This window comes from Cetorhinus maximus, chromosome 6 (genome assembly GCF_964194155.1).
Source record: "Cetorhinus maximus chromosome 6, sCetMax3.hap1.1, whole genome shotgun sequence".
NCBI lineage: Eukaryota > Metazoa > Chordata > Chondrichthyes > Lamniformes > Cetorhinidae > Cetorhinus > Cetorhinus maximus.
In genome coordinates, this window is record NC_135884.1 from 137,700,782 (window position 1) to 137,714,782 (window position 14,001).

The 14,001-nt window shown below is 41.8% G+C and overlaps 1 protein-coding gene across 3 annotated transcripts in view; it reads left to right on the top strand.

The window, feature by feature from the left end:
- The window catches only part of wfdc1 (WAP four-disulfide core domain 1), a 47,845-nt gene that overhangs the window by 14,737 nt on the left and 19,107 nt on the right, over positions 1-14,001 (top strand). For all 3 annotated transcript variants that reach the window (XM_078544574.1, XM_078544573.1, XM_078544572.1), the window contains exons 2-3: positions 7,245-7,440; positions 8,663-8,746. In XM_078544574.1, coding sequence (XP_078400700.1) covers positions 7,245-7,440; positions 8,663-8,746 — 280 coding nt within the window. The remainder of the gene's footprint in view (positions 1-7,244; positions 7,441-8,662; positions 8,747-14,001) is intronic.

Below are 14,001 nucleotides of genomic sequence, written 5' to 3' on the forward strand. Positions count from 1 at the left end.
TATATTTCTCATATGATATTCTTGTGTGACAGCACGTCTCCTTGAATGTCTCAAACACCTGTCAAATGTCCATTAATCCCTTTTAAAATGTCTTTTTTGGAGGTCAAATGATGAATGTACATCAGTTCCTGGTTAGAAATATGTGTTTGGTTCCACTGCCAGTACAGGGAAGTTCAAGCATCAGTGCACAACCTGGCATCGGTGAGAGTTGACTTTTCACTAATAAATCAGTCATGAAATATTCTTCATTATCATCCTCAATACAAATTCAATTAGTTTAGAAATTACAATCTGAGTTGGTATTAATTAAATCCAATAGTAGGCAATTAAAATTAAACTTTTTGAACTGAGCTTATTCATTTCATGGAACAGTGATTGAAAATGAGTATATCAGGCTCCTTGCTGGAAATCTGCATCTGTAAGATTGACCTTCAGAAAATGTGCTGTTGCCCAAGTGATGCTTTTTTGTTTCTGAAAATTGCAAGGGGGCTTTTGTGGCTTTCAAGTTGGGCCAAGTCTTGTGATTTAACAAGTTCAGCTGTCCAGTAAGTAGTTCTGTACCCATTATATGTAGTTTTATATCAAACTGTAATTCATTACATGCAACTGGGGCCGCTTATAAAGGAATTGCTGCTTCCTAACATTGGTTGTGAGACAATTTTTGGAATTCATAAAGATAGGTGAATGTTTACTGAAGTGACCTTTGCAGATGCCACTAGTCTTTCAGTCTCTTATTTAAGTGGCTATTTGTTACATCTATTCAATAAGTGGCAGTCTTTTTGGTTGTGAGACCATCAGAAACAAACCTCCCATGTTCTTGCCTGATGCCTAGATTCACATTGGCAACGCTGTTAACACTCGGGAGTAGGAATGTTAGCTGATACCTTTTTTCCTCAACAGTGCAGATATTATGTAGTACCCCCCACCCATAACATTCTGGGCTGAGATAAGATAACTCCAGCGGAACACTAAAATTTAATGAGTCTTTCAATGATTTATATGGATCGGGAGTTTTCAGCTTAATTGGTCAATAGTTTTTTTTTTGTTATTTAGTTTCTGATTATCTTAGCATCTTTGGGAGGAAGGAGGTGACTTTTGATCTACATTTCCCAAAGCTTTCCACCACCGGGTTTTCTGGTGTCGTTTCGAATCTGTTGTAGACTTATTTGATAGAAATTGACGGCTAGGATCAGTTAACTATTATCATGATCGTTGGATCATGCAACAGCCAAGAGGGTAGATGGCAAACTAGATATATATTTGGTCTTTTGTTGCCTACTAATTCCTGTGTTCCTACCATCTGTTATCGCTAAAATCTTGCATTTGTGCATTTTTCTGCCTTTTTTTTTCTCCTACTGTTAGGCAGTGTGGTACTCTCAGATTGTAGCTTTGTGGTGATTATTTTCCTGCCATTCCACTAGTGCAACTGTGACAGGAGGGGAGAATGCAAAATTGCTTAAAAAGAGAACTGCAACACCAAAAGAATCTCCTTGGGAATGGAATTCTGTGGAGATTATATCTGCTCGTTTCCTGTAACTTCATTGGGAGAGCTGTGGAAACCTCCAGGAAAACAACAATCGCTATTTATACCATTTTTTTCCCAGGGTTTCCATGGTTCTTTCACCAAAATTGTAATTTGCCTCTTAACGTTTTGATGCACAAGTCGATGTGAGAGTCCAAAACTCTCTGCTGCAATAACTTTCTCCTGCTGCAATAACTTTCTCCTGCTGCAATAACTTTCTCCTCCCTGTCCGAGTCTGAGAGGTTTCATCTGTAAAACAGGAATCCCTGTGGTTGTAGCAGTGTTATAAAGCTGTGTGTCATTCAGCTGCCATTTAACTTATTGACTAGGGCCACCTGCAGGAATGTGGAAGTTACTGCTATCTTGCTCCATTAATGAGCTCCAGTTTCGTTGCTGTGCATTGCATGGAAAGCAGACGTGAGCTTCTAACCATTTCTGGCCCAGACAGGCTCAAACCGTTCTTTAGATGCAAAGAATAGCAATAATATAATGGGGAAAGGTGACATTTTCTTATTAGAATATACTCAAAATGGTTTCTTAATGCACAAAGGGAAAGACAGCAATTCAAAGTAGACTGCTTTTCTGTGTTTTTTCCACTTAGTCGCAGCATCGAGCATTCCCAAATCTTTCATCTGTGATTTCTAACACACAGCACTAAGCAATTTGATGTAACTTACTTGCTGCTTTAACCCCGTTTGAGTTTTGAGAGTCTGGAGGCTTTTTTTTTAAAAGAGAAGAGAAATCTGTTTAAAAGCTGTTGCCCCACTGGTTGCAAAATCCTAAATCTAACTATCAATATTTACTGGAAACGTGCAAGTTAATTGGAACATGAGTTTTACTTTCTTATGAAATTTAAAATCCACATGCTGTGGATGCTATAAATCTTAAATATGCTGGAGAACACACAGCCAATTATGCAACATCTGTGGAGGGAGAAAGAGTTAACGGACTGAATTTTCCTGGCCCTGTGTTGATGGGCTCAAGAGGTGGGAGGGCTGGGAAAATAGGGGTTAGATGGGAGGGGGGGGAGTTGCATTAGGATAGCTCCTTGATGCATTCCCGCCACTGGGGAAGTTTTCTGCCAACTTACAAAGATAGATATTTTGAATAACAGCTGAGCAAAGGGGCAAGTCCTGTGATGAAACCTCCAGGAATATATTTAATCACAGTTGATAAGCCGAGGCTATGGGCAAGTGAGGCTTCGCCCCTGGTCAAACGCTTCTTCCAGAGGAGTTTTTGCTCTGCTCTGAGGGGTCTACTGGCTTGACCCCTCTGAATTCTTTTTTAATTTACGTCTCCATGTTGAGGTACCCTTAGTCTCCTACCTGTCTGAGGTCACAGCTGATCTAATGGGGCTGACAAGGTTCTGGAATGCCAGCCCTCTGCTGTTGGCAACAGTTGGGAGCTCTCCCACCATCCCTAATAGGGTAGCTAGCATGGAGGTGGCCAATTTAGGAGATGGCCTCTGGGAAGATTTCGCCACTGGTCTCGCTCCTGGCAAGGATGGGCTCAAATCCCCATTAGGTCTCAACACCAGTGTCCTGAAGACGGTGGGAAAATCCAGCTTAACACTTCAGGTCGATGACCTTTTGTCAGAACTGGAAAATGTGCAAGATGAACAACTTCTAAACAAGTACAGAATCAGAGAAGAATGCCCTGAGAGAGGGTGGAAGGCAGAAGCAACTAAATTACAAAGAGATTGCAGGCATAAGGAGGTGAATAAAAATTTCATATGTGGGCCCTTCCTTAAGTTTGTCATCTTTCCCAGTGAATGGCAAGAAAATAATAAAGGTTAACCAAACTGGGACAAACCACAAAGAAACAAAATTGAACACCTTTGACACATACCATAATAGTCACAATAAAGATCTCTTCAACAATGTGTTTATATCTCTTCTTTATACTCATAGTTTATTTTGTATCTAAATGCTCCAAATGACCATTGGCACAAATTTCAGAGCCATAGTGACGCTTGTGTTGGGGTCATGGAAGCTGGGGTCCCTCTAAGTGGAGTACACAGTGTCTACAGCTGCTTCTGTGCGGTACCTGGGGGAGAGGGAGATGGTGGCATAGTGGTAATGTCACTGGACTAGTAATCTAGAGGCCCAGGCTAATGCTCTGGGGGATATGGGTTCAAATCCCACCATGGCAACTAGTGGAATTTAAATTCAATTAATAAAATCTGGTATATAAAGCTAGCCTCAGTAATGGTGATCATGAAACCATCATCGATTGATGTCAAAACCCATCTGGTTCACTAATGTCCTGTAAGGAAGGAAATCTGTCATCCTTATCTGGTCTGGCCTACATATGAATCTAGACCCACAGCAACGTGGTTAACTCTTAACCACCCTCTGAATTGGCCGAGCAAGCCTCTCCTAGAGGTGGGCAACAAGTGCTGGCCTTGCCAGCAATGCCCACATCTCATGAAAGAATAGATTAAACAAAAAAACACATGCTAAGATGTAGGTGTGCCCTGTGGCACCGGCAATCTCCCAACTGGTTCTGTTATTACCCTATGTGGCCGATTTGATATATGATTTGCAAACTTGAATCTCACAGCTTCTCTCCATGTATGTGTTTGTCATTTACCAAACATATGCTCATCTGCAAGAGGGGCCCCACACACAGGCTTTCACAGATCTGGGAGCAGCAGTTGCAATGTCTCTGGCTGCTGGAGCAGAGAGGGCAAGCTCTGCATGATGCCCTTTGCCAAGTTGGAGCCAAAATCCTCCATGCACCTTGATCGTGACTGAACCCAGCATCTCTGTGTGCATCCTTATCAGTAGTATGTCATCACATCGAGGTTCACATCTGCAACCTCGTCGTCTGAACTGGTGCATGAACCATCCGTTATCCCTGTACTGACTGCAGCCTACTTGCCTCTGGTGACTCACCACATGCAGATCCTAACTCTATGCCAGCTTCTAAGCTATGTAGAATGCCAGTGTCAGGTCAAATGATGAGGCCTCTTCATGCTCTGCTGCGTGCAAGTGCTCTCTCGTGCGCCCTCTATCCCCTCTTCCTGGGTCTGGCAGCTCAACCAAAGTTACAGTCAAGTAAACAAGGAAGTCAGAAATGTATGCTGCCTACCTCTACAGGAATGGTGGTGGGCAGGTTGTAATTCATGGTCCACGTGCTCCAAAACCAGCACAGAGCAATTTTTAGCTCCATATGCCTTGCTTAAAATATAAAGCACTTTATATGACAGTAGGTTGTAGTGGCAAGAAACATGGCTTCTCTGCCCTTTTTTATTCATTTATGAGATGTAGGCATTGCTGGCTAGGCCAGCATTTATTGCCTTTGAGCTGACGTCTTGAACTGCTGCAGTCCATGTGGTGTTGGGGAGGGAGTTCCAGGATTTTGACCTTGCAACACTGAAGGGACAGTGATAAATTTCCATGCAGGATGATGAGTGGTGAGCTGCCTCCTTGAACCGCTGTAGTCCATGTGGTGTAGGTACACCCACAGTGCTGTTAGCAGGGAGCTCCAGGATTTTGACCCAGCGACAGTGAGGAACGGCAATATATTTCCAAGTCAGGATGGCGATTGACTTGGAGGGGAACCTCCAGGTAGTGTTCCCATCTATCTGCGGCCCTTGTCCTTATAGATGGTAGTGGTTGTGGGTTTGGAAGATGCTGTCTAAGGAGCCTTGGTGAGTTCCTGCAGTGCATCTTGTAGATGGTACATACACACTACCATCGATGCACAGTGGCAGCAGAGGGAGTGAATGTTTGTGGACGTGGTGCCAATCAAGCGGGCTGCTTTGTCCTGGATGGTGTTGAGCTTCTCAAGTGTTGTTGGAGCTGCACTCATCAGGGAGAGTATTCCATCACACTCTTGACTTGTACCTTTATAGATGGTGGACAGGCTCTGGGGAGTCAGGAGGTGAGTTACTCGCTGCAGGATTCCTAGCCTCTGAGCTGCTCTTGTTAGCTACAGTATTTATGTTTATATATTTAACTTATTCATGGGATTTGGGCTTTGCAGGCTGGGCCAGCATTTATTGCCCATCCCTAGTTGCCCTTGAGAAGCTGGTGAGCTGCTGCCTTGAACTGCTGCAGTCCATGTGGTTAAGGTACACCCACAGTGCTGTTAGGAAGGGATTTCCAGGATTTTGACCCAGTGACATCGAAGGAACGGTGATATGTTCCCAGTCAGGATGGTGAGTGGCTTGGAGGAGAACTTCCAGGTGGTGGTGTTCCCATGTATCTGCTGCCCTTATGCTTCTTGATGGTAGCAGTCGTGGGTTTGGAAGGTGCTGTCTAAGGAGCTTTGGTACCTATGGATAGTCCAGTTCCATTTCTGGTTAATGGTAACCCCCAGGGTGTTGATAGTTGGGGATTCAGTGATCGTAATGCCATTGAATGTCAAGTGGTGATAGTTAGATTCTCTTTTGTTGGAGATGGTCATTGCCTGGCACTTGTGTGGCGCAAATGTTACTTGCCACTTGTCAGCTCAAGTCTGGATATTGTCCAGGTCTTGCTGCACTGGGACATGGACTGTTTCAGTATCTGAGGAGTAGTGAATGGTGCTGAACATTATGCAATCATCAGCGAATATCCCCATGTCTGACCATATGATCGAAGGAGGATCATTAATGGAACAGCTGAAAGTGGTTGGGCCTAGAACACTACCCTGAGGAACTCGGCTGTCCTGTCTACATTTTGTGATCTAGAAAGCAAGCAAGCCTGCCTTTCTAAAGGCTTGTATGCGTGTGTACAGAGTTAAAAAATTAAAATGTGGCCCAGAAATTTGGTAACACACAGCAACCATTTTTCAGGCACAAATGGAGCAGAAGATTCAACATGGCACGCACACACTATATTGGTTAGGGTTCCCTCCTGAAACATACATTAGGCTCATTTTCTCTGTGATTCTGAAGCCTAAAGTTCCTTTTCAGGCCCCTTTACAAAATTGGTTTGTGAGCAACTGCATCATCTGCTGTGTATTTTGTGGTCAGTTTTCTCATGCATACAGCAGATAAACTCGCTATCTTTAAAGGGACTCCTGGAGGCTGACAGTACAATGTTTTCACTTACCTGAGGATCCAGAAGAAGCAAGAGTGCTCTTCCTGGCTCCACATTAAAACTGTGGGTTGTCAACCATCACTCATGCGCTTCCTACCTCTCTGATTTCCTTCCCATGGTATGTTTGGTCCTTATCAGATATTATTTGTCTTCTTCATGACCACTACCTCTTGTGGCACAACTGATTCCTCCAGCATAGCATTTAGATTCTGATGATAAATGGGGTCAATTCTGCTTGGTTATCTTGCTCAGCAGGTTCTGCTGGGTTTGGGCCCAAAGTCTGCCTGTAGGTTTGTCTTTTCCAAATCTGCAAGTTTATATTTAGTTTAGGTGGGTTAGGACAGAAATTAGGGTGAAACAGTTGCTGGTAAAATTCTTACAAAGGAGAAAAGTTCATTGCAAATGGGGAGAGCAGAAAAATGAAGAGGTCAGTAGCTAGTTTTAACCCAATGTGGCTTAATGTACCAGCGTTTGTGGCAGGAAAAGCTACATTTAGTAGAATCGGAGGGATTCATTTATTTTAACACCACTAAGTTTGCAATGCTCAATTGCAAAAAGAGGCAACTTTGTAAGATAATATTTCTAGCTGTAAACAAAATAGCAGCAAAATTGCAAACTAGTGCAGGGTTAATAGATGTTTGTCGCTACATTAGTTAAATTTTTCTGGGTGTTTTTTTTAATCTTTTACACAGGACTATGAGTATCAGCTGGTTTCATATTCATCACAATACCAGAAGAACGATCGATGTCCTCCTCCTCCACAGACTTTGCCAGACAGAGCCTGTGAGGTTCCCAGCTGCAGGTCGGACTCTGAATGTGAAAGACACAAACGCTGCTGCTACAATGGGTGTATTTATGCTTGTTTGGAATCTGTGAAGCCACCGCCAGGTATACTTGATCTTTCCCAGATTTTATGAATCATCTTTGCTGTGTTGTTACTGTAGCATAGTGTTTAATCATGAATGAAGCACAGTTGACTTCAAAACCTTTTCATTAATTGCTAATTGTTCAGGGCCAGAATATGCATTTCATTTTCCCATCCTGACTGGCATAAAGACTGGGTAAGGAATGTACTCACAACCTTCTGCCTCTACCACTCCATGGCAATTTGTTAATAGGTCTGTCTACATTGTGTAAGCTTGATTTGCCTGCTCATTTTTCCTTCAGTTTAGAGAAGCCTTTGCTTGTTGTCTCCTCCTCAATGCTCACCCAAGATTTGGAACTTGCCATGTGGAAATTGTTTTTAAAAAATGAATGTAAATCAAAAACTTTTTCATTTGTTTTCAATCACAAATATCAATACAACATATGAAACATGCAATCTCTGTGAATAACAAAATAAGATTTTAACTTCCAGATATGATACGAGTAGCACGTAGTTTCTATAGAAAGTCTTTTTCTGGAATACATCGTGTGGTATTTCTTCAGGCTTGTGAAGAGATATGTAAAGGTGGGGAGGATCAGATGAGAATAAGAACAACTATATATTTGGCAGCCTTTATTTGAAAGATTATTGCTTCAACCAACAAACATGATTTCCTTGTAGCCTCTAAATGTTTTCTATCTTGGAAACTTAGGAGTAGATCTTTCACAGGAAGTGAATTTATCATTGATGCAGATCATAGTGGCTATCTTCAGCCTTTGAAGTGTTTTTTTAAAAAAACAACCGATTTGGGATGACATGAGGACATCTTGATATCTTTATTAGAAAAGCAAACAATTACAATAGCTTACTGAAATTTGCTCCCATATTCTGAAAATAGAAGCAGGAATTACCTAGGACAAATGTTTGTCCCCACCACACACACTCACACTCTCTCTCTCTCTCTCTCTCTCTCTCCCCGCCCCTTCACCCTCTCCCCCTCTCCATCTACCCATAAAAATGGTGGGTTCCAATATGGAGAAATAATGTGTATACTGAGGCTCCAACTAATTATGGAAAAAATATTGTATTTGCATAATTGCTCCATTATTATAGGAAGAATATTTTGTGGCATGGATTGCATTTCAGATGTACTAAGCATTTATAAATTTTATCCTTCAGCCACACCAAAGAGCTATGCAATATGTGTTTGTTACTTTGCCTTGTTTAACTTATGTTAATTTTTAGTTCTAGATTGGTTGGTGCAGCCAAAACCCAGATGGCTTGGGGGTAATGGATGGCTACTTGATGGACCAGAAGAAATACTCCAAGGTGTTGCTTCTTCAATATTATTAGTGATTTGCATACACATGAGCTGAGTTAATATATACAACTTAATTGTAAATAAGTGATTGAGGTTATTTTATATGACCATTTATCTCCTCAAGTCTGTTCTACCATTCGTGGAGATCATGGATCTAGATTTTTGTTATTTATTTCCACCCACCCCAGCTGCTGAATACCTCAGTCTTATAGATCATTAAAGTCTGGTTTTATTGCTAGATTTTTAGGGTTTTACGTCATTCTAATATTAACAATGGAAAGTGGGAGAAAGTCAAAGAAACAAACTGGGTGCCAAAAGACCTGAGTAAATAAAAAAAACATAAATCAGAAAGTCTATTTCTATTTGAAACATCACTAAACACTCAATAATACAGTCAAGAGAAAAAATACAGACACAACAGTTTAACTAAATGATGTGGCTTTTATTTTCATATTTCAGCTACACCACTTTTTACTGTGATTCTAAAAGTCCCCATGACTGAAGCAAAACATTGTTGTCTTGTCTGATCCAAAAGGATTTGTGTTAACATGAACCCCTAAAGGGAAACTAGTACTGTGCAATAAACAAGTTTTAATTTAATTTAATTTTTGCTCATAAAACAGTTTTTGCTCAAAGACTTGCCACCACTGTCTGCAATACTCTTGGGCAAAGATGATCTGGTTGCTTTTTCCTTTCTCTGGAAAACTTAGGCCTTTGTTTCTTTTAGCAGGACATTGGGCCCAGAGAAGTGCATGTTATACCTCTTTTATGTTAGCATGGCACAAGCAACATGCATGATGGTAACACAACTGCCTGAATGGACCTGATTTTAGATGGAAAAATATTTGGGATTTTTTTTTTTGAAGGATAAAGTCCCACATGGGAGACTTATAAAGAAGGCAAATGCACATGGGATACAGGGTAATTTGATAAGATGGATTCAAAATTGGCTTAGTTGCAGGAGGCAGAGGGTGATGACAGAAGGATGCTTTCGTGACTGGAAGCCAGTATCCAGTGGCGTACTGCAGGGATCTGTGCTCGGTCCCCTATTATTTGTCATTTATATAAATGACATAGATGACTATGCGGGGGGTAGGATTAGTAAGTTTGCGGATGACACAAAGATTGGCCGGGTGGTTAACAGTGAGGTTGAGTGTCTTGGGCTACAGGAAGATATTGACGGGATGGTCAAATGGGCAGATAAGTGGCAGATGGAATTTAACCCTGAAAAGCATGAGGTGATACACTTTGGAAGGAGTAATTTGACAAGGAAGTATTCAATGAACGGCACGGCACTAGGATGTTCTGAGGAACAATGGGACCTTGGCGTGTGTGTCCATAGATCTCTGAAAGCAGAGGAGCACGTTAATGGGGTGGTGAAAAAGGTATACGGGACACTTGCCTTTATCAATCGAAGCATAGATTACAAAAGTAGGGAGGTCATGTTGGAGTTGTATAGAACCTTGGTGAGGCCACAGCTGGAGTACTGTGTGCAGTTCTGGTCGCCACATTATAGGAAGGATGTGATTGCACTGGAGAGGGTGCAGAGGAGATTCACCAGGATGTTGCCTGGGATGAAACATTTAAGTTATGAAGAGAGGTTGGATGGACTTGGGTTGTTTTCGTTGGAGCAGAGAAGACTGAGGGGCGACCTGATCGAGGTGTACAAGATTATGAGGAGCATGGACAGGGTGGATAAGGAGCAGCTGTTCCCCTTAGTTGAAGGGTCAGTCACAAGGGGGCATAAGTTCAAGGTGAGGGGCAGGAGATTTAAGGGGGATGTGAGGAAAAACGTTTTTACCCAGAGGATGGTGACGGTCTGGAATGGACTGCCTGTCAGGATGGTGGAGGCGGGTTGCCTCACATCCTTTTAAAAAGTACCTAGATGAGCGCTTGGCACGTCATAACATTCAAGGCTATGGACCAAGTGCTGGTAAATGGGATTAGGTAGGTCAGGTGTTTCTCACGTGTCAGTGCAGACTCGATGGGCCGAAGGGCCTCTTCTGCCCTGTGATTCTGTGATATGTGGGACAAACAATTTTAACTAATTGATCATTTGAAAACAAATAAGAATTTGCTTAAAAACATATTTTACATTCCTTTCAAATCTGCTCTTGTCAAAGGGAAAATACAGTATCCTTTGGGGAAGGAAGCCCATCAACCTTAACCAGTTGGGCCTAATATGTGATTCAAGTCCTACATAAAAATGGTTGACATTTAGCTGCCCTTTGAAATGGCCTAACAAACCATTCAGTTGTATTTGGAAATGAAAACAAAATGCTGGCCTTGCCAGTGACATTCAAATCCGGAGAATGAATTAAAAAAGTAACCTACCAGCTGTGTTTTGACCGGCTTTGTTTTGATTTTTATTCTGCGTACCAACAATTTTTCCAGATTTTCTTTGGTGACCATGAACCATTCGCTGGAAAAGAATGTAGGTAGCAAGCCTCTGCCAATACTTTAAAAAAAAATTATGCACTAAATGTGGGCATCACTGGCAATGCCAGCTCTTATTGCCGATCCTATACAATTGTGTGGTTTGTTAGGCCATTTCGGAGGACAGTTCTGTGTCAGCCACATTGCTGTGCAACCAGAAGTCAGGTAAAGGCCAGACCAAGTAAGGATGGCAGATTTCCTTCTCCAGAGGACGTTGGTGAACAAAGGTGGGTTTTCATGATAATTCGGTATGGTCACCATTACTGGCACTAGTGTTTTTTTTTATTCCAGATTTATTAAATTAAATGAATTTAAGTTCCCCAGCTGCCGTGGTGCAGTTTGGATTTGTGTATTTGGATCATTAGTCCAATCACATACCACACCCCCTATTAAGGTGCACGTGCGTTGCCTTGGCAGGTATGTCCTCCATGATTTAGCTGCCATTGCCTCTGGCAGAAGCACCCACTTGAACTCAAAATTTGACCAGCTGAAACAGGCACAGAAATCTGTCGTAACATTCTGCCATTCAGTGAGTTTAGTACATTCATACAATGAACCCAACAGTTGCCTCTTAGCATTACTTTATTTAAAACAGGAGAACTGCTTCATGCAAGGGAGACAGTGTGCATTTGTTCTTTTATGATTCTTACATTTTCTTGGAAGGATGCCCCAATTTATCACTAGCCGGTCATTGAACTTATTATGTACGAGCATGTTATCAACGCTGTAATTGGGACGATAAAACTGCTTTTAGCCAATTAATGTCAGTTGGAACTTCCAAATTAAGAGCGTTAGTGTAGAAAGGTTAAAAAGAGAATTTTACAGCATGGAAGGATACAGTCCAATGTGTCTGTGTCAGCTCTCTATAAGAGCAACTCAGCTAGTCCCACTCCTTGCCCTTTCCCTGTAGCCCAACAAATTTTCTCTTCAGGTAAATGTCCAATTCCCTTTGAAAGCCATGATTAAATATCCCTCCACCACACACTCAGACAATGCGTTCCTGATCCTAACCACATGCTATATTTTTTTTTTAAATGTTCTCTTCGTGTCTCTTTTGCTTCTTTTGCCTAGCACCTTAAATCGGTGTCCTCTGGTTCTCAACCTTTCAACCAGTCGGAACAGTTTCTCCCTATCTGTTTGTCTAGACCCCACATGATTCTGAACACCTCTTTATATCAAATCTCCTCTCAAACTGCCTTTTCTCCAAAGAGAGCAGCCCAAGCATCTTCAATCCATCCACATAATTGAAGTGTCTCATCTCTGGAACCATTCTCGTAAATCTTTTCTCCACCCTTTTTCATAATACCTTCACATCCTTCCGAAAGTGTGATGTGCAGAATTAAACACCACTCCAATTGAGGTTAAACCAATGTTTTATAAAGCTTCACCATAACATTGTTTTTTAATACTCTCTTCCCCTACTTATATAGCCCAGGATCCCATCTGCCTTATTAACCACTTTCAATCTGACTTGCCACCTTCAACGATTTGTACATTTATACCCCAGGTCCCTTTTGACCTATAGAATATATCCTGTAGTAATGGTATCTCTATTGTTTATTGGCACCAACTAAATAGATTCTGTCCTTGACCCCTCCAGGACATTGTCTCTCTCCAGCACTGTAATATTCTGCCATCCCTCCTCCTATCACTAGCAAATCACCGCAAATGGACACTGGTCCCAACACTGTTGAGGTGCAACCCACTTGACCTGTACAAGCTCCTCCTCCCCTAGAACCATGTGCCAGGAATCTAAAACCATCTCTCCTGCCTTGCATTCATCTGTTCTATCCTCCTATTTCTATACTCAGCGCAAAGAACTCTAGAAATACAGAGATCACTACATCTGTGCTTGTCTCCTTCCTAGCTTCCTAAAATCTGCCTGCACAACCTCATCCCTCTTTCTATCTATATCGTTGGTACCAATGTAGACCATGACCATTGGCTGTTCACCCTCTCCCCTAAAAATGCACTGCAACTGTTCAGTAATGTTATTGACCCTGGCAACAGTAAAGTAAATTCACACCTGGGGCCATAGTCTGTGCCCCTAACTATAGAACCCCCTATTAGTATTGCTTTGACAATCTTCCTCCTGCACCTCCACCACTCTACCCACCCAAACCCCCAAACCCCATACACTGAGCCAGCCATGGTGCTCCCCATAGGAACCATCACTCTCGGAAGTGAATACCAGTTGGAGACAAAGAGGCATTCTAGAGACTTCTGTACAAGCTGCCTGGTCCTCCAGGGCAGTTACCTATTCACTCCCTGTCTGCACATCCTTAAACTGCAGGGTGAGCCCCTATTTAAAACATGCCATTTATGAAACACTGATTCGTGGATGCACCACAGGAATGACAGCTGTGGCTGCTCAAACTCTGAAACCCAGAGATTGAACTTCTCTAGCTGACAATCCTTTCTGCACATGTGGTTGTCCAGGACATGAGACGTTCTGGAGTCCCTGCATGGTTGTGCACTCCATGAGACTGAAGAGCCTTCCATGTCTCTCTTTATTAGATTATTAACTGACCTGATAGAAATAAACTTAAGACTTAAATAAATAGAAGACTCACCAAGCAGCTGCTTTCCTGTGCTAATTTCACTTAACTTTTAAATCACCTCCCTATAAAATTATCACTTAGCTCTTAAAATGAGAGGTATATAGGTACTAAATTATTGACCAATTCAGAACCTTTTCATTTTAACTTTAACCTCTAGTCCTGACTAATTGAGTATTGATTGTAATTATATGATAAATTATCAAATTGGCTTTAGGTTTTATACTAATTAACTCATCTTGCATTTAGTTGGTTTAAATTCAATAGAA